A 24,853-nucleotide genomic window follows, 5' to 3' on the forward strand; every position below is an offset into this window, starting at 1 on the left:
GCAGACCCATCAAACGGGGCATTTGCGAATGATGCCTTAAAGGGTTCCGCAAAATCACAGTGATGGAGCCGTGCCTGTCGCCAGATGACGCCCACTCCGCTAGCTCTAGTGGCCCCTTCCGTGGCATGGGACAGTAACCCCATAGAGGTATTGGAGAAAGATTTGAGAGTGGCCATACAGGTAGAGTACACTTTCTTGTCCTCCACCGACATGGACTCTGGGGGCGACCCAGCATATTCTTTGATAAGATCCCGCTGGAGCCGTATGACGTGTGCCATATAATTCAGCAACCTCACAGAAAAGGTGGCTGAAGCGAACACCTGCTTCCCCAGACGGTCCATCGTCTGAGACTCCTTGTCTGGAGGATGGACCGAGGAACTCTCCCGGGTCAGTTCCCTTTTGGTGGTGGCTGCCACCAACATGGCATCTACCGGGGTTCCCTTGCTCCAACATGACCTGTCCGAAGGGGGGCTGAGAATTTTCTCTGGCCTCTTTGGAATGGGCTCCACAGTGTCCAGTTCCTTCCATGCCCTGGTAGTAATCAGGTCTACCAGGGGATCGGCGGGAGGGGACACCCAAGAGGTAGATGGGCCTGCTTTAAATGCCTCCAGAAACACAGACTCGTCAGAGGAACGTTTTGGGGCAGACCCCCCCCCGATCCGAAGCATCTCCATGATGTCTCCAAAGGAGACGTCTTCGGGGGGTGACCTTGGGGAACCCTCCCCTTCCTCCAAATCTGTGTCCTCTGTCTAGGACTCAGGGGAGTCCAAGTGCCTCCTCTTGCACTTGCGTTTGTGAGGAACCTCCTCGGGGGGGCTGTCCGAGGAGGCCTCACCAACCACATCATGTTCCAGCAATGGAACTATCTGGGACATCTGAGCAGGCTGTCCCTGGGGCCAGGTGATGGTAGGCAGACCCGTCTGAGAGGGAGTGCAGGGTGGAACCGTAGCTGAAGCCGGAGGCCTGGAATCCCTCGACAAAACCCTCTCCATGACATCGAACGAGAGCTGCTCTCCCTAGGATCCGACAGCAGACCCTCCCTCGGATCAGACATGCGGATCAGAGCCGGTGCCGATGCGGTCAGATCCGAAGGGCCAGTATGCTCTGACTGAGGCGAAGCCGAAGCTATACTGACACCTCCGGATCCGAAGCTCAGCTCTCAGCTCTGAGAGCTCGGATCCAAAGAAAATGGACCTGACAGACTCGAAGGTGCCATCGGCGCCGAAGTACCCAATACTATCAGTGCCGACAGTCCCCTGGCCCTGACGCTACCCGGCTCCGAAGGCTCCGAAGGCTCCGAACCCTGGTAGTGGGTCAGAGAAGGAGCAATCGGGGTGAAAAAGGGGGTCGAGCTCCCCTCGGAGAGGGAGGAGGCAGGAGCACTCCCATCTGCAGCTGGGCCTGGAGAAACCTGCGCATCATCTAGTCCAATTCTACATCTGACATACTGCGGGTAGACCTTGATGAGGCCACCAAGGCAGACCGGGAGTGCCGCCTTGATGACCTTGAAAGCGACCGGGTCTCCTCCTCCTCTGGTGAAAACCAGGGAGATCGGAGCCGGGAAGGAGAAGACTCTGAGGCCCTGGGAGGAGAAACCAGTTTGGCTGGCGGGGCCGATGCAGAAGCCTCAGCCCGCCGTTTGTGATACTTTTCCCGGCATTTATCCTTTCTGGTGTCCCTCTCCTCCTGGCCCAAGATGGGAGGTTGAGTCCCGGCCAGGGGAGGGGGAATAGCAGGTGGCGCTGTCGCAGCCGCGGCAGGTGCCACGGAGGGACCGGAGGACAAAGCCGGGTCCGGGGGCAGAAGTCCCGCCAGAATCAGCTTCGACCTCCGGTTCTTGAGGGCCCTGGGGTTGAATGCTGCGCAAATAGTGCAGCCGGTGGAGAGATGATCAACCCCAAGGCATAAAACGCACCAAGTGTGACAATCTGCTGGGGACAGCTTATGGCCACACTCGGTACACTTTGAAAAGAAGGTTTTGGGTGCCTCCGCCATACCTATAAGAAAACACACTCCTAGGCCCCAAAACACACACACACCCTAACGCGTACACGAGGGGGGAGGAAAACACTAAAAAGGGGTAAGTAGACACTAGAAAAAAAAACATGTTAATGCTAGTGGGAAACTAAGCTAACTTACACACACAATAACTATTATTTTAAAGTAACAAGAAAAAGGATTTTTCTTACAAAATCGGCACCACTACGCCTGGAAGCTCGATCAGGCTGCTGAGAGATCCGCGGCAAACTAGATCTGAGGTCAGGAAGGGATAGCAGGGGATTATGGGTTAGGGGGAGGAGCTTGGAGCTCGGATCTTAGCTGTTGGAAGCTGCCGGCTCGGATCCGATATGGATCCGATAACCCATAGGTTGATGGACAAATGAAGTTAACTACTTCAGATCAATTCCTTATATTCAATATTAAGTTCCCAGTGCCCACTCCTCATGGCTTTAGTAACTATGTCTAAAACAAAAAAGGAAAATGATGCATTGCTACAATGAATGCTGTGTCTGTATAGGGCATTATTATTGTTTTAGTTCTTAATTTCATATAAATGTTTGTAAATTCTTCTTTGTAACTTCCTTTCTGTTTTTCCTACATAGAATCCCATACACACTTTACTTAATGCCAATTAAACTAATCCACTTGTCTCATATGTAGAATATTCTTTACTATCCAAAACCTTGTTTCTTGCTAGTAAATGTACCCTGCTGTACCCTGTCACTTTTGTATATGTATGGGCATTGAGAACAATGTCCAGACTTATAGGTGCCCTTCTTACTACGTCCATAGGGGTAAATTGTTCCAGTTCTCTTTTCTATGATATTTTTCATTTTAGAACCCTTCCTAAAAACACATTTCAAAGGGAAATCAAAAATATCTAGATCAAAAATGGCCTCAAATCTGTTCCATTCCCTGGTGATGGTGTTCAAGATAACCCCCGCATCCCCACTGTAGTTGGTCACAAAAGCACGTTCAAAATTGACATTATTGTCAGCGTTGTTAGACCTACCTATAGTTATATCAACCTGTCCTAAAATAGGTGCAAATCTGTCTCTTCAGCCTGTGCTAGCTTCTGCCCTCACTTCCTTTAATAAATCGGGGGGATAGCCTCTTTCTATAATATTTGTTCTAACAAATTACATTCTATGGCAAAGTCATCCTCTTCAGAGGACATCCTACTTCCTCTTACAAATTGCCCTTTCACCAAACTTCTTTTCTGACTAAACGGATATGAGCTGATGAAGAACAAAAAGGAATCTGAGTAAGTCTCCTTTCTAAATACAGTAGATTTGAATTTCCTCTTACTTTTGTGTATAGTTATATCCAAGTAACTTATACAATCATATTGAATAGTATAAGTAAATTTAAAAAAAATTGGTTGTACCTGAAATGTAATTATAAAATGTTAAGAATTTTTCTTCAGAATCCCTCCATAACAAGCAGGTATCATCCAGGTAATGGTTTTTGATGTCTCTTTAAAATGTGTTTTTAGGAAGGGTTCTAACATTAAAAATATCACAGAAAAGAGAACTGGAACAATTTACCCCTACAGACAGAGTAAGAAGGGCACCTATAAGTGTGGACATTGTTCTCAAAGTCCATACATATACAACGGTGACAGAGTACATTTACTAGCAAGAAATTTTCCTTTTTTGTTTTAGACGTAGTTACTAAAGACGTGAGGGGAGGGCACTGGGAACTTAATAATGAATATAGGGAATTGTTTTGGAAGCTAATACATGGCCCCGCTCCAGTTCTAAAACTCAGAGCAGCCAAATTGTAATACTCCCTTTGGTCAGTAGATGGGGATATAACATTATTTTTTTGCTATCTCCCTAAATGTTTTTATTCATACGTTAATACTCTATGTTCTACAAAACAACACTTTTAAGTGTGATTTTTTTTTTGGTTTCTTTGTCAACAAAACCACCTTTGAGTATTAATTCAACAAACCACCTTTGAGTATTAATTCAACAAACAGAAGATCTTGTACTTCAAAAGATTTTTCATATGTATTTTTAACACATATTTTTTTCATACTGAGTGCATATTTATTTAAGGAATTTTAATTATGTGATAGTTAATTACTTTGGATTTTGATTGGTTGGTTTTTAACAGGAATAGGTATTTCAGATGTTCCTTTTGTATAGGGTTTTATCTGATGAAGTCATTTCTTATGACGAAAATATTATCTATGAGAATGTTTATGTATTTGGGAGCCTTGGATTTGAAATAAAGTGGTTCAACATAGTTGGTGGTTCCTGTTACAGCTATATATATCTTATCATATAAATATGTACCACATACTGATAGATGGGCTAATCATGTGTGAGTGGGATAGGAAGAGGCAGATATGTATTTGTAGCTGTCTGTATGGACAGATATATTTCCACTCAGCAGTTCTTTGGGTGGCAACAGACATGGGCTCAAGTTAGCTAGATGTAGGAGTATACCCAGTGTGACTGTCAGTACTTACAAGGTGTCTCCAGGCCAGAGCTACTTGTACTCCAGTCCGGGATTTTGTGTGCTGCAGACCATTGGCTGCTGCACCTGTTTCCACAGGCCAGCACTTCCCTCATATTTTCCGAAGCATTCTATGGCTGTTTGATGAACGTAATATATGACTCATACCTATCAACTGTACAAGTTTGCACAGAACATCCAGATATTCGTCTCATATCTTTGGTTCTTGTTACATGAAATTGTGTTTTTTTGGCAAATTAGTGGCAAATCATTAAACATTGACGTTAAGAAATAATGACAGACATTTGAGATTCAGACTGCATGCACTTCAGGAGATTCATGGTAATGCAAGACCTGCTATTCTAGCAATTCTGTATGATTATAAGAGCAATATTTAAAACATCCCTCTATTCTTGGGCCTTTGTCCCACTTTTATTCATGGCTCTAGCCAGATTTGTTGCTCTAAGAGATTCAGAGGTATGATGTGAATGGGGTACATGTTGTAACACCACACAGAGTGTGACAGTCTGCATACCACTCCCTGTACATGTCCAACATTTTCCCCATATGTCTGCTGTGTTCATCATACAGTTGTGGTTTTCCAGTAATATACTGTAAAATGCAGGCACTGAAGTGCTGTTTACATCCTGCAGCTCATCTGACCCGTTGCAACCTGTTGTTATACTAGCCACCTTGTAAGTTACTCAGGGCATGTATAATGTCTGTCTCAAAATGTAGCCCTTTGTCCCCCCATTCTCTCTGGCTTTGGCCAGCTGTCTTGCAGTAACAGATTAAGGGGTATCACAGTCTATGGGTATGCCACCATACGAGTACATCACATTCAAAACATGTAGATGCTGCAAGATTCGAACCATCAACATCACCCATGCTAATGTCTCTAGCCCAGTGAGCCACACTAGCCACCAGACAGAGAGGTTGCATTCCTCAAGCTATCAACAACATACAGACATACACATTCACACCTGCATTATATGGGAAATACAGTATGTGGCCAGGTAGTATGTCACAGCACTGGAATTGTCTGGTCTGCTGATATATCACTGCAGACTTACTGTTATAGCAGTTGGTATGGGAACACAGATGTGCTTGGGGTCGGGACATCCAGCCCATGCTCTGATGGCATAAACAGTCATGAGACTGTCCTGTGACCCCACTGTTTGGCATCTCCCTTGAATATTGTGGTGGAGTTTCCAGCCATGTGGCCTAGTGAATATTATGGGGCATGTAATATTGGACAGAGTACCTATTGTCCCAAGTGGCTGTTAGATCTCTGCAAGTAGCCCAGTGGCCACTATATTCCCTTGCATACGTGTGGCAGGTCCATACATATGCTACCACAGTCTAGTAGCCTGTCCAAGTGGTGTACAGGAAAATGACTCGCCTTGCGATTGAAGCAGCTTGGGGCTGGCTCTGTGCGATTGAAGCAGCTTGGGGCTGGCTCTGTCTGATGCACACAGTATACAGTCAATACATGGTTAGATACAGGGTGTGTGAGTTGGCAGGTATCATTTTTACTATATGTATGCAAGTCAGTGTGAGGTGTCAGTCCCTAGGGCCTTAGGTTGTCGGTGCATGTGCTATGCATTGTCTCTTGGCCAAGGTGAGGGCATACTGGACACGTCTACATCTGCTTACAGGTAAAACCTCAGGTGGATCCTCCTCAGAGTCCTCCTGTGGATGCGGCTTTGAGGACCTAGGCACTGGTGGGGGGATGTGTATCCCTTCCTTTTGCTGATCCTGCTACAGCTGTTTCCACAGGATCATATTGTGTAGCATGGCACATACTGTGAATATTTGTGCACATGTGGCTGGAGAGTACAGCAGGGCTCCACCAGAAATATCGGGTCACCAGAAACGTGACTTCATCAACCCAAACACATGCTCTATCATGTTCCTACTTTGTGCATGTGCCTCATTATGGCATTCCTCAGTAGGTGTGTGTGCATTTCTGATGGGTATCATCATCTATGGTTCTAGTGTGTAACCAGCATCCCCCAGTAAATGGCCGGATGGGATATCCCCCTTAGCAAAATTCTGGCACAGCTGTGATGCGTGCCAGATATGGGAGTCATGATAACTGCCAGGGCTGCCAGCACACACACTGATGATAATGCCCTGGGCATTGCACACGACCTGGCAGTCGATGGAGTGATGCTACTTATGGCTGATGTAGACCCTATCCTCCTCACTGGGTGGTGCTTTGATGTGTACATGAGTGCAGTCTATGGCACCCAGTACCTCAGGGTAGTGTGCTACATGGCAGAAGAGTCACATACTGCTAGTCCTCTCCTCAGGGGTATGGTGTAAATAAATGTCCTCACTGGCATGTGGTAGCATGGCATCCACGAACTGGAGTACCCTGGATGGTGATGCCTGTGAGACCCCCATCATGTCCCCAGTTGGCCTTTGGAATGTACCTGTAGCTAGTATCCTAAGGGATATACATACCTTTGTTTCTACTGGGATGGGTTCCCCTCTATTGGTTCTGGGTCTGAGTTGAGGATGGCAGAGCTCAGTAAGTTCATATAGTATGTCCCTGTCCACCCTGTAGCACTTTACAATCTCCAGCTCATGTAGCTCCTGGAAGGTTACCCTGGGCCTGAACACTCTTCTCCTTCTCAGTCTGGGCCTATTGTCAGCAGTAGTATCAGCACTGATCTCAGCATCCAGCACATACACATGTAGCAGACCTGTAGCAGCCCCTAGCATTTTCTCAGTTAAAATTCCCAAGTCTGTACTCCACTTGTGCAGACTATGGGGGGAATCAGATTGTAGGGTGTATGCATTCTTTATAGTGCTCTGCCCTAGGTACAGCCTGTGTGATTGGCTACCCATCATGCATTCCACCTGCCAAGTACTTTATTAAGGAGTTTTAATAGCCCAGTTTAAAGTGCAGCAAGAGTCATCAGTAATTACTAATTTACTGGCTTTCCCAGACACTTTTTTTTATGTACAGGCTTTCTCGCTGACCACTGTGGCTCACCCCGCAAACCCGCACTGCAAAGATAAACAATGCTTAGCAGTCATTGGACACATCCCCCATGGCTGGGCATGCTCAGCACAGCAGCATGCCATATCACAAAGCCAAACTCCGAGGATGCCACAAACATGAACCAGTTCCCAAAACACTGTTTATTTAGCGCTTTCATCGAGTTATATCCTATGACTTCTTCAGAATAAATTAGAAACAGCACTGAAACATATCTAAAATCACAATTACAATCACATGGTCTAAAAATATCCAATAACTGAAAACAATTAAGACATTCAGTTACCTACTTAACCCTTCACAAAAGAAAGGCAGTCATTAAACACAATGTGAACACAGCCTTAAATAACTAACAATACTGAAGATGACATTCAGCCCTAGTGGAGAATAGGCATTAAGCTTTATCTGCCGTAATAATTCTTTGAATTTTACCATATCAGCCCATGGTGCCACGCAAACACACAGAAACAACCTGAAACATGTGTCCCAGAGGTAAAGACAGATTAGTAGTCACTGGACACGCCCCCCTGCTGAGCAGAGCACCACTCCATGAAAAAAGGCGCCACTGAGCTCTAATGAGATTAAAAGAATACAGGCACACCCCCTTTTGATGTCAGCTACCTCTTCTGTGGACACCAACATGGTTCTATGCCTACACGGATGGGATGTGTGGACATATATTCCCATTTGTGCGATTCAGTAAACCCAGCTCATTTGCACAGAGATCCCTGCATAATACCTGGAAACTACATAGTTCCAGGGCCTGCCTCATTAGCAACCACAGCAGTCTACCATTGTACATACTCCATGCAGGGTCCTATAATGTATTATTGTCACATACTAATAAATCTGGTTGTCAACTCATTTTTTCTCTATCCATAAAAGCATGTTTGCGCACTGCGGAGTGCTGCACAAACATACCTAGAGTATAAAAAAATAATTTAATTTAAAATATTTTCCATACAGTTTTGGACACACGGTAGATAGTTTTGCACATACTTGTGGCTACTATACTATTTCTGCCACTGCAAGTGCACTTTTACAGCTCCTGGTGTCAGTGTTACATTCTGCACATGGAATGTTTCCGTGTACATTACGGACACCAAGATGAGGTCTTCAGGACTGCCTTTCTGCTTGCTGGATTGCTCTCTCACCCTAATTTGCATGCAATTCACCTGCTTATGAGACAATTTGCATGCCACAGATGCTTCCGTGTTTGCACGCTTGTGCACACCCTTCAGCACTGTTTACTGGATCACACATCTGCTTGCTTCTGTGTAAGCATCGTGCACCTATGCTGACATGGAAAAAAAACATCCATGCAGGCTTTTTTGAAATCCCTCCTACGTTTAACCAGCACACTTCAGATGGCTTTATATTAACCTACAATTCTATAAATAAGCTTTCTGTTTATGTTTTATTAATTCAAACAGCCCCAAAAGGAATAGTATCAAAGTATGTTAGTAATGTAGTAAAGCAAGTGTAACAAACCCTTGGAACCTACAATTCTATAAATAAGCTTTCTGTTTATATGTTTTATTAATTCAAACAGCCCCAAAAGGAATAGAATCAAAGTATGTTAGTAATGTAGTAAAGCAAGTCTAACAAACCCTTGGAGTTGAACATAATCTCCTTATCGCACACAATGCTAAATTATACAGTTTCTGGTGGAAACAAGTGCATTGTTTTTGCATTTTTTCTTGACAACAGCCCATGAAAATCTCTGCTGTGACCTAATGAAAATATGAGTGTACAGCGTCTCATTACTTAAGTTGTACAGGCTTTTATATTTCCATGCTAAATACAGCAATAAAATATGTTTTACTTCCTAGAAAGACAAGTTGCCAATTAGGTCTTGCTGGTGGGATAACTTATGCTGAAAATTAACACATGAATATTTAGAACTGAATTCACAATGTAAGTGAGAAGCTACTTTTCTACAGAATTATTGTCATCATCATTATTATTATTACTATTATTATTTTCTTTTCTGCTTACACAGAATGATCTGCAGTCACGTGTATGTGTATATACACACACACACACATATATATATGCATATACACATACATATAATGCCCAATTCATACCATGACACAGCTTTCTTAGACAACTGAGTAAACAGTTTAACTAACAAATTAATCACCACACTACAATCTTCCTTTTTTGCAAAATCCCTTCCAACTTTAACATCAGTAGTATAACTGCAAATGAAACAGATGTTTCAAAATGTGAAAAATATGATCTGAAGTAGTTAACTTCATTTGATCAGCAAACTGTGGGTATCGGATCCGACAGCTTTCCAAGCTAGAGATCCAAGCTCCTAGCTCCTCCCCCTTACCCATAATACCCTGCTATCTCCTTCCAGTCCTCAGATCTCATTTGCCACGGCATCTTGAAGCATGAGTATGAGCTCTTAGTGGTTTGTGAGTAGATTTAGAGGGTTTTATTCTCTAGTTTTACCTTCCAGTTTCTTCAAAAACTGTGTGTGTGTTCCTTCTTGACCCTAGTAAAAATTTTTCTGTTAGTAGTTTGTTAGTTATAGCTCCCCCTTCCCTTATCTGTGTGTGTGAAGGTGTGTGTGTGGCTAAAATGGCTGAAGGCCCTAAGGCCGTATTTTCTAAATGCTCAGAGTGTGGCCATAAGCTGTCCCCAGCCGATGGCCACACTCAAGTGTGTTATGTGTCTGAAGGTGGCACATCTTTCATCAGGCTGCAAAATTTGTGCAGCTTTTAACACCCAGGCTTTGAAGGACAGGAGGGCCAAGCTAATACTGGCGGGCCTTTTGCCCAGGGATTCTGCTTCGTCCTCCTCTCCCTCTGTGGCACAAGCCGTGGCTGCGGCTGTTCCACCTACTGTTCCTGCTCCCCTGGCCAGGACTCAAACTCCCGCTGCGGTGTAGGGAGAGAGGGACTCCAGGAAAAAAGACAGAAGGGACAAGGAGCGTGACAGTGAGAGGCATAGGGGCCACAAGCAGCGGGCCGATTCTGCCCCCTCGGCCCCACCGGCTAAGCAGCTCTGCTCTCCCCTGAAGGCCTCCAGGTCTTCCCCCTCTCAGCTTCACTCTCCACGATTTTCTCCGGAGCCGGAGGAGGAGACCCAGTCACCTTCGAGGTCGTCGAGGCGGCCTTCTGGGCCAAATTCGGCGGCTTCTTCCATATCGACTAGGAGCCTTTCATACGCTGACATGGACCGGATGATGCGTCGCTTCCTCCAAGCCCAGATGCAGATGGGAGTGCTCTTGCCTCCCCCCCTCTGGGGGGGAGCTCGGCCCCCTTCTTTGCCCCCATTGCTCCTTCTCCGATCCACTATCGGGTTTCAGAGCCATCAGATCCAGGTAGCATTGGAGCCGGCATATCTGCGCCGATAGTAATCGCTACTTCGACGCCGACTGTACCCTCGAGTTTGTCAGGTCCCTTTTCGGATCCGAGCTCTCAGGGCCATGAGCTGAGCCTCGGATCCGGAGGGGTTAGTGTGTCTTTGGCTCCGATGAGGTTGGAGCGCACTGCCCTTTCGGATCCGATCGCGTCGACTCTGGCGCCGATCTGCACATCGGATCTGAGGGGGCTGCTCTCGGATCCCAGGGAGAGCAGTTCACCCTCGGCCTTAGACATCGTGGAGAGGGTCCTTTCGAGGGATTCGAGGCCCCAGGCTCATGCTACGGATCCACCCACCATTCCCTCGCAGATGGGCCTGTCTTCCATCATCCGGCCCCAGAGACAGCCTGCGTCTACGTCCCAGATGGTTCCCCTAGAGGAACAGGATCTGGTTGGTGAGCCCTCCTCAGACAGCCCCCCCAAGGAGGTCCCTCACAAACAAAAGTGTAAAAGGAGGCACTTGGACTCCCCAGAGTCCCTCACAGAAAACACTGACTTGGAGGAAGGGGAAGGTTCTCCCAGGTCACCCCCTGAGGACGTCTCCTTTGGAGACATCATGGAGATGCTGCACATTAGAGGGGGGTGGTCAGCCCAAAACCCTTCCTCGGATGAGTCTGTGTTTCTGGAGGCATTTGACGCAGGCCAATCTACCTCTAGGGTGTCCCCTCTGGCCAACCCCCTGGTAGACCTTATAACTACCAGGGCATGGAAGGAGCCGGACACTGTACAGCTGATACCCAGGAGACCAGATAAAATCCTTAGCCCCCCCCCCACAGACAGGACAGCGTGGAGTAAAGGTTCCCCAGTAGATGCCATGGTGGTGGCAGCTGCCACCAAGAAGGAACTAGCGCAGGAAAGTTCCTCGCTACATCCTCCAAACAAGGAGTCTCGGACGATGGACTGCATTGGAAAGTGGATGTTCGCTTCAGCCACCTTCTATGTAAGGGCGCTGAACTACTTGGCACATGTGATTCGGCTTCAGCGTGACCTAATCAAAGAGTACGCTGTGTCATCCCCAGAGTCCATGTCGGCTGAGGACAAACGAACCTTCTCGACACGAATGGCCACTCTAAAGTCGATATCCGACACTTCTATGCGGCTTCTCTCCCATGCCATGGAGGGGGCCGCTAGAGCCAGTGGAGCAGGCATCGCCTTACAGTGTCATGCCTGGCTCCATCTTTGCGATTTTGCGGAACCCTTCAAGGCGTCCTTCACGAACACTCCCTTTGACGGTTCTACACTGTTTGGCAAGACCGTCCGCGATATGCTTCTCCAGAGCGAGAAAGATGGGAAGACATTGTCTGCCGTCGGAATCCGCTTCTCGGCTCCTCAAAGGTCCTTTTCTAGGAACCAGAGAGGACAAAAGAAGATGTGGTTCGGGAAATCTCAACAATCCCATTTTGCTCCAGACCCTTCATCCTTCAGAGGCAGGGGAGGACAAGGTGGACGCCGGCCCAGAGGCAGAGGAGGGCCGAAGAATTTTGAGTCGAGGGAACCCTCTTCCGATCGACCCGCGTAGCAACCCTGAGGGGTTGCCCGAATGCTCCTCTCTGGAGGCAGTTGGGGGGCGTTTTTTGGAACACCTAGCACATTGGGAGTCCATTACGACAGATTGCTGGGTGCTCCGAATAATATCCAGAGGTTATTCTATTTCCTTCGCGAATCCTCCCCCTCAATTGAGATGCCTCCCCAATGTCTCATCCAATCAGAGGGAGGCTGCAGCTTTGGAGATAAAAAAGAGCTGCTAAGAAAAAGAGCCATCAAGCGCGTCCCCCCAGACCAGTCCGGATTAAGCATTTACTCCAGGTTCTTTTTGGTGCCAAAAAAGACAGGGGACTTAAGACCAATTCTCAACCTGTCTGCATTGAACCTATCCGTTGCCAAGGAAAAATTCCAGATGGTCACCATTCAATCTATTCTCCCTCTCCTACAGGAGAACGACTAGATGTGCTCCACAGACCTCAAGGATGCATACTGATGAACAGGCAATCCAGGAGGTTTCTCCGCTTTTGGTTAGGGGCCAGTCATCATCAGTTTAGGGTCCTCCCTTTTGGCCTCACCACAGCCCCCATGGTGTTCACCAAGGTCATGGCAGTTGTAGCTGCCCACCTGAGACTTCAGGAAATACAGGTCTTTCCTTACCTGGACGACTGGCTCCTCGCCGCTCCCACCAGGCATCTAGTATGCTGGGCCAGGGATTATTTCATGTGTCTGGCCTATCAGTTGGGGATCATTAAAAAAAATCATCCCTTCAACCTGCTCAGGTCCTGGACTTCATAGGGGCCAGAATAGACTCACTGCAGTCCAAGGCCTTCTTGACATCGGACAGACTCCACAATCTAACTCTCCATGTCTTAGCCCTTCTTCAATCTCAGGTCCCAGCAGCGGAATTAGTCCTGAAGGCTCTAGGGTCTATGGTGGCGGCTATCAACCTTTCGCCTCTAGCCCGCCTGAATATGAGGGTTCTTCAATGGACTTTACAGGTCCAGTGGTCCATCCTTCGACATCCATTGTGCTCCCAGATTCCCCTCAGCAGGGTTTGCAGGGAATCTCTACTTTGGTGGCTTCATTCCCAAGAGCTTTGGGAGGGACGGCCTTTTTTGATGCCTCTACCCCAAGCCACGGTGACCATGGACGCTTCTCGCCTAGGGTGGGGGGTGCATTGCATGGGCAGAACCATCCAAGGCACGTGAACTCAACAGAAACCGTTCTGCATATCAATGTTCTGGAGATGAGGGCGGTGCTTCTAGCGTTGCAAGCTCTTCATGCCCTCCTTCCACTAGGGACTATTGCAATTCAGACGGACAACATGTCAGTCGTCTGGTACATCAACAAACAGGGGGAATCAGGTCTTACCCCCTTTGTCGAGAGGCCATGAGAGTTTGGGAGTGGGCGATTTCCACCAACCGTTTTCTGCTAGCAACGCAATATTCCGGGTCGGTCCAACATTCTAGTGGACAAGCTGAGTCGGACTATCCTCTCACCTTACGAGGGGTCTATGAGCCCCTTAGTGGCAAAACAGATCTTCCTCAAATGGGGTCAACCTTGCTGCGATCTGTTCGCATCGCCTTCGAACGCAAAGTGCAGTGAGTTTTTCGCCCTAATCCCCCTCTGGGGGAGACTCCCAGAGACGCTTTAGTTCATGCTTGGCCATCTGGTCTTCTTTATGCTTATCCTGCTCTTCCGTTAATGACAAAATTCTCGCAGAAAGCACAGCGGTTGGGGAGCAAAGTTATCCTCATAGCCCCATTCTGGCCTCATCAAACCTGGTTCCCATACCTATGGTCTCACCTCATGGCTCCTCCTTGGATCTTAGATCCCATTCCGGATCTGATTTCTCATCCTTCAGGATTGAAAACTCCGAACCTGGATGACCTCAAGCTTTCCGCTTGGTTGATCCAGTTCCATTAGTGGCTAGGACTCCCGGCATCTCATCCACAGTGAAATCCATCCTGGTGGTGGCACATAAACCTTCTACCAGGAAAGTTTACAACAGTAAATGGAAATGTTTTTGTATCTGGGCCGGGCAAAGGAATCTGGACCCCTTTACGGCTCCTATTCCAACAGTACTTGAGTTCTTATCCCACATCTTTCAAAAGGGGGCCAGTTCATCAACTGTGAAGGTTCAAATGGCAGCCATCTCCCACTTTCACATAGGAGACAACCTTGGTCCTTTAGCATCCTCTAAGATCTGTAAGACCTTCTTGAAGGGTACCTTCCTTTTAAGACCTCCAGTCAAGAATGCAGTTCCTCCGTGGGATGTAACCTTAGTCCTCCAGGCTCTTACTGGCCCCCCCCTTTGAGCCTGCAACTTCGGTTGACTTAAAGTATTTGTCTTGGAAAACTGCCTTCTTGATTGCTATTACCTCAGCTAGAAGGGTGTCGGAGCTTCAGGCTCTTTGTACTAAACCTCTGTATCTTGTCTTCCATAAGGACAGAGTATCCCTCAGGACTAATCCCTCCTTTTTACCCAAAGTGGCTTCCGAGGCTAACATCAACCAATCCATTAATCTACCTGTTTTCTTTCCTAACTACCAGAACAAAGGAGAGTACAGACTACATTCATTAGATGTGCATAGATAATTGCGCTTTTATTTGCACAGAACTGCTGCCTCGCATAAGTTGGAGAAGCTCTTTGTCTCCTTTGCTAAATGGGCAAATCTGTAATGAAGGTGACCCTAGCTAGGTGGATACCCCAATGCATTTTACTTACATACAAAATTTCTGGTCGGCCTGAGCCCATAGGGTCCGTGCTCATTCTACCCGTTCTATGGCTACTTCTGCCGCTTTTTGGTCAAGGGTACCCTTGGATGACATTTGTTCGGCCGCTACTTGGGCTTCCTCTCATACCTTTATTTCTCATTATAAATTAGATCTGATATCCAGAGGTAGGGCAGCCTTTGGCTCTGCAGTGCTCCGGAATATTCTTCCTTGAGGACCTCCCAAGTTTTTGGTAGCTGGGGACTCTCTCCCACAGGTTACTGATCAAATGAAGTTAACTACTTCAGATAAAGAAGTTATGAACTCACCATAACGTTCCATCTGAGTAGGTAACTTCATTTGTCAGCAACCGACCCCCCCTCCTTCCCCTAACCTGTAGTTCGTTCCACGGATGATTGAGTGATCCACTCTTCGCAATATCAGGTTAGGAGGTTCAGATTTGTGTTTGTGTTGGCTGATATTTGGGCAAACTCGATCCGAGGACTGGAAGGAGGTAGCGGGGTATTATGGGTAAGGAGCAGGAGCTAGGAGCTCGGATCTCTAGCTTGGAAAGCTGCCGGCTCGGATCCGGGTTGGATTCGATACCCACAGGTTGCTGACAAATGAAGTTACCTACTCAGATGGAACATTATGGTGATTACATAACTTATTTTTTAGTTGGATTACAGTTTAAAGCAGAGCACTGTAACCACTAGGTGGCACTAACTCCCACAATGAATGAGATAAATCTAAAGGACAGCTGTACAAATCAAACTGCTTTTAAAAAGAGACAGTTGATGGGTAGATAAGCAAATAACCACCTGAAATTTGGAAAATGTTAAATTGGGAAGGTAGACAATGAACATATTCTTTCTGCAATCACAGCAGAGCTGCTCACAACTGACTGGAAATTGTAAGGTAAAGAATCAGTGAACCACTGTGTGTGTGTGTTTTCTCAACTGTTGTTCAACCATGGAGTTAGTATATTTAGGTAGAGGGGTATTGGGCAAAGCCACTCAACTGAGGGCACAACTTGTTCCCATTAGGATTGCCACCTTTTCAAATGGCCAAAGTGGGACATTTTTGGTACAAACATCAGATTTTACAGGCCGACATATACCCACAGTCAGTACAAAGGTTATAACTTAACTTTTTTGCCTAAATAAAAGCTTATTCTTGTAGGATTTTAGTTGCTTATTCTGTTTCTTATAACATTTGGGTATTTTAGATACAGAATAACTGTTTTATGCAACTAATACATAAAATATAGGGAATAATTTTGTCCTAAAATCTCAGGACATTTGCCATTTTTACAATTTTTTGTCAGGACAGAACTGCCCAAAGAGGGACTGTCCCTCGCAAAGTGGGACAGGTGGTAACCCTAGTTCCCATGCAAAAACAAACAAAACGTTTTTAAGGAATGTTTTATTTAATAAAGTTTTTCAGTCAAATGTGATTATATTAAATGAGTTTCAGTCAAATGTGTTTTGCTCAAAATTTGTTCAGTCATTTGTGATTCAGTGAAGTGCGATTCAGTCAAAATGACTCCATTCACATGTACTTAACAATGTACATTTTTTTTCTTAATTTTTCATATTTTAAAACTGTAAGTGTATTGTTACATTTTGCATTTGTGTTTTACACTTATTTTAATTTCTTAGTCTGCACCTGATGTTAAAGCTGCAAGTGGTTTGAAAACAAAATGATTATGACATTCTTTGAGGTTTTAGTTTCACTGTTGACTCAATTTTTTTTCTTATGACCACACCCACAAAATGATGTGTAAACTTAGTTACTGATAATGATTTAAATACTCTAGCAAAGCATTCTGGGTAATAAATGACAATACACAACTTTACAGGAACAGCTACATTAACGTTTCACTAATAAATCATCGTATGCATTAATATACAATGTACAATGATCCACCTACGAGACATACCTGACAAATTTTCTTACTAAAATATAAAACTCACCTGTTGCTGGATGCAGCATGGTAAAACTACAGCTTATATACTAAATGTAGGTAATAAGTCACAGTGGGTTTAGTCTTTTGTGATGTCAGGGCAGGATTTTTCAGCTTCACATGAATTTTCAAGGGGATATCCTTATCAACAAAATTAATTGCAAAATCACTTGTTTTGCAACAAACACTGTAAAGTTTAATATTGCGCAGAGTAAGGAGATTACTGCCAACTCCAGGGGGTTTGTTATTTAAATTTCCTGTGGGAACTGCAACAGTGCACTTTTAAAAAGAGTTGTATTATTTTTGCAATGTTTTTATCAGCTATAGATCTGCAGCTGTACAAGGCTAATCAAAGTTGATAATTTTGACAAAAATGTCAGTATTAAAACAACCTTCAAAGGATCTTATGCAACGAAATACATCTTTACCTTTAGAAAAGTCAGTGTGCCCTGCTGCTGCAACTGTAACTGAATATTGGAGACCGATTCCTGAACAGCATTAATATCTTCTTTAATTTTTCTCAGGTTTTCCTCCATCTCTTTCAGAATTCCTGTTTCTTCCTCCTTCAGCTGTTGGACCAGATTCTCTTCCTTCTCCTGGAGAAACTGGTGAAGCTTGGCAAATTCTGATGTTACATGCAACTGTAAACTTTTGGCATGGGCCTGAAAAATGTTACTACATGAAGTAAGAAAAAAAAGAAAGAAAGGAAGAAAAGAAAAACTTTAATAAACACACTAAATGCAACAAACTTACTGTGATTTCTGCTATCTTCATTTCTTGCTGGCACTTTATTTCTTTAAGATGCTTTAGAGTTGACTGCGTACGAGACAAAGATGTTGCCAAGTTGTCCTGGAAAGGAAAAAAAAAACTTTCAACATATTCAGTGTAATAAGAATACAACTGCTGCTTTCTATCCATTACATGATAAGCCATTATCCTTTTATTATTTTTTTAAATTTTATTGATTTGGTATGACACAAGAAAACAGCACCCAATAGTACAGCAATAAGAAAAATGTTCCCAACCTTTCAATCTATCCTTCAAGCGTAAGAAATGTTTCAATTCACTAACTTAACTATGTTGAGTCTACAAGGCACAGAAAACTTACAGAACAACCCAATGCAGAAAAGTTTAGAGGCTAATGATGTATTTAATCCACAGTGCAAAAAAATTCTACATCTCACTTCACTGGCAGTACTTCTCAACAGTAGTTACATCAGTAGTACCTCACAGGGTTATATGAAACTACTGAGAAATATCCCTTTTTACTGACAATATTATATGTTACCAATTTAGGACAGGATATAAAAATATTTGATAAACTGATATATTTTAAAGGTATAGCAAGATATAAAATAAATGAAGCAAAAAGGTTATAGTAATGAACTATGCCCAAACACATATCATACTATTTATTGTGCGTTCCCTTTTTGTGGGATCCTGCCAGGATGAAGTACCTGGGAATATCATTGATATTGGATGCTAATTAAGCTGCTCAAAAAATGTGAGAAGAAATTACTAAAAAGATTGTGTGGGTGCTCAAAGCGCCAAACTTTAAGCAGCAGGATTCATATGTAAATCAGCTAGGCACAAATGAACAGTACTGATTATGGAACATCATAGCACTGCATGGAAATGTCCAAAACACAGCTGGCAGCTTGTAATTTCATAAAATAGATTTCAACTTGTTTGGTTAAATGCAGAAGAAGTCATATATTTGTACTTGCAGGATTGTTTATAAGGTCTATTTAGGGAAATGTAATGATGTCCTGATGTTGACACCCCTGATTGGTCTTTTAAGTTGACAAGGAGGATTTTCGGAGTACCCCAAGGCTCTATCTTAGGTCCCCTTCTTTTTTTCCTTATTTATTAACAATCTACAGATGAATACACCTCAAGCCACCTGCATTCAATATGCAGATGACTCCACCTTAATCTGTACAGCTAAGAATATAGCCTCTCTCCAGTCCCCTCACCCAAACTGTTTTTCATAATGTTGAAAACTGGTTTGTGCAACACTGCCTCCTCCTAAATCCCCAAAAAATAAAACTACTGCTTTTTACTCCAACTCATAAATCACCTAATCCATTCTTCTCTGTAACCTCCAATAATGCTACCAACATAACCCCAGATACTACAACCCGCCTACTAGGTGTAACAATTGATAATCGTCTCAACTACGATGCACACATCAACTCCAACATAAAGTCTGTTAACAAAAAACTTGGTACCCTCTATAGAATAAAAACCTTCCTTACCCCTGCTGGCAGGAAAACTGTTGCCCAGACCCAACTCATTTCTACCTTTTTCTATGACTCTGCTATATATACTAACCTATCCAAAAACAACCTCTCCAAACTTTCCACCTGTTATAATAGCATAGCTAGATTCATTACATGCTCCCCCTTTAAAAGTCACCACTGCCTCAATCTCAAACAACTTGAATGGCTAGAACTGCAGAACCATATACTCTGTCAACAACTACTTATCACTCAAAAGATCCTATACCACCCCAACAACACCCCTATCCACTAATCTGATAACACCATATAAAAACCTAGCTACCCTACACTCTGCTAATAAGCTCCTAGTTTCCTCGATTCAATCTAACAACAAAGCTGGTGACTCACTTTTCTTGAACACAGCAGATAAAAACTGGAATAAGCTTCCCTCTGAATTATCAACCCTTGCTTCTACTTCTCTATTTAAAAAACATCTTAAAGAACATCTTAAAACTCATTGGCTTTGTCCTTGTGCTAACCCAGACTAATATCTTCTTCCTGCTCTTACCCCTTTCCCTACTCCTCTAACCTATGTCTCGAAATCTAGTTACTACTCTTTTCTTCATAGTAAGAGGATAAAACATAAGGGCTTTTCTCTTAATTTGGGTTTGCTCATACCTACTATTGTGTTTAGTATAATTTTTTAGTATAAATTTTATAGTTTTAATTTTATTATAATTCTTCTTGTGACCAATGCTGCCTCTGTATTGTGATTTTACATGTCTTTTTATATATTGTTAACTTTGTCACTGTTCATGCTTGGAGCTTTTCTCCCTGGGCCTCTACTGAAAATGGACATATATCCAGTTAGACTAGCCCGGTCAACAAATGTAAAATAAAATAATAATAAATAAAATCTCAGGAGAGCTAGAGAAGGCAAGGGAAAGCATAAACAGGAATTCATTAACAGTATTTTGCTGGTGAAGGTGGGAGAAGAGGGCCACTATGTTTTTATGGGAGGCAAATCCATGTTTCTGTCAAATTCTTATATCTAAGAAGGAAGTTGAGAAAGCAGCAAGGGAAGAGGGTGTAGGTGACAGAATTAAGGAAGGGTGATGGAAGACAAAAGAAAAAACATAAAAGACAGGAACACTATGATGGGTTGACACAGTTGGGGGACAAAATACAAACAAATGGCATAAAGACACAAAAGTGGTTGGATGAGGAAGTCTACAGGCAGGCACACACTGATCCAGAGGACCTCAATTACTCTTCCTCTCTGATGTAGAGAGGTGGTCCCCAATGTTGAGGGTTGATGGTCTCCAGTGGCTCAGTGGTTGGGACCAACTGGGCCAGTAAATCTTGAATACACTGAAAGAGGGTTTGAAAAGGAGGAAGGTCTCTCCCTCTCTCTCTCTCTCTATATATATATATATATATATATTACCCACTGAACCACTGCCTATATCAGGTTCTGAAGCTCATCAGTAGTGTGGTGTATAGGCCTGCCACTCATCTTGAGGCCAGCAGATTATTTCATGAAAGAAAACTCAAAAGAGGGAATCACAAATGGTTGAACAAAAAAGACAGCATCACAAAACACTGAATACTTCTCTACCACAAAAACCTCAGCTACAAAACCAAGCTCAAGTGTTGTATAATTAGTGATACTGTTAATGAAAAGGATTTTATAACATAATGTGTAGGGTTAAGAGTTGGGACAGAGGGTAGGGTTAGGGTTACTGTTAGGGCTAGCACCCATGAACAAGATGGTACAGCTGGAGTGTTATTACTAAAGAAATAGAATGCACAATACAAAACATGCACAACACTGACTCTATTACATTAACTAATGCTTACTCTAACCCTAACCCATGAGCACTTGCATATTCACACCAAGTGCTATAACACAGACTTGCACATCTTCACAACCATCATTTTTCATTCAAACCTTAACTTTCCTGCACAGTCTTGCTAACCTACACTATTTAAAACTAAATTCAACCGTATGTGATTCACACTACATTCAGTCATTTTTCTATTCTCCCTCGTTTTTATCACCAACAAAATATTTTCAACTAAATATGTATTCTACTTCTAAATTACAACCATATATTATTTTATATTGTACATATGTGTGTATATATATATATATATATACATGTTTCCCTATTACACGATCGAAGACGCTGTTCTTCGAAAGCGTAATAGTCAAACCAAAAACATCAAAAACATTAAACCGCGAACTGCCACGTACGCAAATTTTTTCCTACAGAAAAAATTCAGTTGACCGTTCTCAGTTTGCACTGTTCCCCAATGTTGAGCGGTCTCTGAGTTGGTATATTTAGTTAGGGGGCATGTAGGGGGGTGCAGCAAAGCCCCCCATTTGATTGGGATTGGAAAGTGTGTTTCATTTGTTTATGGCCCCGCAAATATTTTTCCTAGGAAAAAATTTGCAGATGTGGCCATTCGCAGTTGTGTTTTCGATGTTTTGGGTTCGACTATTACGCGTTCAAAGACAAGTGTCTTTGATCGCATAATATAGACCCTATATATATATATATATATATATATATATATATATATATATATATATAGATAGATATAGATATATATATATATATATATATATATATATATATATATACTTTCAAATCAGAGTTAAAGTATAGCATATTTAAATATGAGGGAGATAGGAGTATACCTTATTTATAGCTGTACTGCACATGTCAGAAGGCATCAGTATCAGATAAATGTTGCGACACACTTTAACATGTCTGATGCACCTGCATAGCAACACAGAGTTAAAGGACATAAGGATATCATGCTTACTTATGACTGGGGGGTGGGGAGTAGCCCATATACACGTCTGTTGCACATATGGCAGAAGGTATCAGCATCAGATACTTGTTATGGCACCCTTATCATGCCTCATGCACTTGCAGGTCAACAGAGTTAAACAGCATAAAGTATACCATGTTTAAATATTACTGACTAATTCATGCATATTCACAAGACTCTTACAGCATAGCACAGCTTGCCCTGACCACCCAACTATATCTATAGTAAAATTAAGGTACACAGCTGTATAAAAGTGGGTAACATCGTACAGCGGCATTATCAGGGAGAATGACACTGGATAAAAATTGCAATACTAACTTGGCATACATGAAATAAAACTATTAATCTGGGATGTCATGTGTGGGGGACATGAGTTAACTGTGAGACAGCATTTGCTTATAGGTTCATTATGTTATAGGACCAGGAAACAACACCATAGAGACATGAGAACAGCTACATCTACATGGATGTATGGGAAACAGCTGTTCAGTAAAGGGGAAACAAAACAGGCAGAAAGGGTTAAGGCATGTAATCAAGTAGTGGTTGTCATCAGTGCTACAGGAGGAAGGAGTCGTACCGTGGCACAGTGTAGGGAAAAACAAATGACTTAGCTGGTCATGTAAGGGCAAAACTATGCAGAATGCAACTGGCTGTGCAAGCACCAGAGGTGGCCCTTCCACAGTGCAACCTTTAACACCAGATGAGGAATAACATCTGTCCATAAGGGGCGATGACTGATGCTCACAAGGATGCTACCAGAATTATCAAAGATGGTGTTGACACTCAAAGAGTTTCAGGCCACTACATAAGCCATAATCCTGCAGTGTGGATTTTATTACACATACAAATATATTACACCAAGATGGAAGTACTGCTTGTGACCACTGTGTAAATCTGCCTCTTAATATTTCTCATCACTGGGGTGAAATTTACATCAGTTGTTGGAGAACAGCATCAAACAAGGCACTGTAAGTGTGACTAATCTTTTCTTCTTGAATAAAGCATTACATCATGCACAGATTTTAGTAACTATGCATTACATACATTGTTTGACAGGGTCAGGCCAGGAAAGTGGATCAGGGAGTTCAACAAGATGGAGACAGAGAAAAGCAGCAAAGCCTCACCAACAGTCTCCAGCCCAGGTTACAACTTTACAGTTGAGGTCTAGGTCACATAGTACTGTGAGGTCAGGGTCTATACGTTCACCTGCAACTACCAGATCCAAACACTGAAGCAACTCATCCTCAAGACCACAGACCAGCACTTGCTCATGATCAACTGGACCAGCGACTACATTGTCGTTATGGTACATCATGCATGACACCAGAGACATATAAGGCATAACACACCAATGAAAATTCAGTAGACAAGCTAACTTCATTTATATACATTGTCACTAGTACATAGTAAAAGGGGCCAGGGGGTTACTGATGTGCAGCTCTTCACCCATAATTTAAAGTATGCACACAATAAAAAAACAATATACATATTGGTTATAACAATGGAGAGGTGCAATTACTGACATAAATCAGTACCTCTTGCCAGGAAAACTAGCACCGTTGCCACTTGTGCCGAAGCACCATACAAATGATGATGATGCAAGTTTCTGAACAAAACAAAACGTGCTGATAATCAGAATGAAATGCAATGATCGGATATACAAGTTCAAATCACACAAAAGGGCCTCACAGAGATAGATGCTTGGTGTCAAAATCATGGCCTCAAGTTCAATACCAAGATGTGCATTGTCATCCTCTTTGGGAAAAACTCAGTACCCATGAACTACCACATAGGTAGTAGCTCACTAAACACTGAAAGGGTGATAAGAGACCTTGGGACACAGGTGGACAGTAGTCTCTCCTTTGATAACCACATCGCCACAGTAGTCAGGAAATCCTTCTACATGGCACACCTCATCACAAAAGGGTTCTCCTCTAGAAAAAAGGAGGTCATTGTTCCTCTCTACTTATCCCTCATCAGACCCATTATAGAGTACAATGCCCCATTTGGCATGTATCTCACAAGACACCTACAGCAATTGGAAAGGCCACAGAAATACCTCACTAAGAGGATTACCGGCCTCAAACAGATGCCATACACAGACCATCTCAAAAAACTCCAGCTCTACTCAGTCGCATATCGCCTACTCAGAGGCGATCTCTGCCTAACATACAAAGCTATGTCAAACCCAGAACTGTTGGACATGCTACACTTAAGGAAATCCCAATCTCTCTGAACCACATGCTCCAGGGACCTAAACCTTGTCACCACAATAAACAGAACATGCAGGAAGGATAGATTCCTGTCCCAGAGACTTCCCAAACTCTGAAGCAAACTACCCATTCATGTCAAGCAAAGCTCCTCATTGGCCATCTTTAAGAAAAATCTTGATGACTAGATGGGAAATAGAAAATTCACCCCGTGGATCACTTCTGTGGCACTGCTTGACAGAGGCACAGGAAAATAATTGACAGAGGCACAGGAAAATAATTTTCTTGGGTGGCAAAGGCCAGGGAACCTTTGGGGATCACTTCTGTGGCACTGCTTGACAGGGGCACAGGAAAATAATTTTCTTGGGTGGCAAAGGCCAGGGAACCTTTTTGGCTAGGCTTATATAGGCACCAGGGCTGATAGCCTAGTAACAACCTATGAACAACACAACAACCACAACGATATGACTACATGTCATGCTGTAAGTACTTAATGAGCAGAAGGTAAGCATATTCATCATCACCATGTCTTAAAACTGCTGCCTTGGTTCCTTCAGCTG

General features: G+C 43.6%; 1 protein-coding gene across 2 annotated transcripts in view; it reads right to left on the reverse strand.

The window, feature by feature from the left end:
• LOC122813685 (zinc-binding protein A33-like) overlaps positions 1-24,853 on the reverse strand; it is a 164,707-nt gene that overhangs the window by 130,532 nt on the left and 9,322 nt on the right. For both annotated transcript variants that reach the window (XM_044086135.1, XM_044086134.1), the window contains exons 2-3: positions 17,774-17,869; positions 17,449-17,682 (exon numbers count right to left, since the gene is read on the reverse strand). In XM_044086135.1, coding sequence (XP_043942070.1) covers positions 17,449-17,682; positions 17,774-17,869 — 330 coding nt within the window. The remainder of the gene's footprint in view (positions 1-17,448; positions 17,683-17,773; positions 17,870-24,853) is intronic.

This window comes from Protopterus annectens, chromosome 10.part0 (assembly GCF_019279795.1).
Source record: "Protopterus annectens isolate FY-2018-M chromosome 10.part0, PAN1.0, whole genome shotgun sequence".
In the NCBI taxonomy this organism is placed as follows: Eukaryota; Metazoa; Chordata; order Ceratodontiformes; family Protopteridae; genus Protopterus; species Protopterus annectens.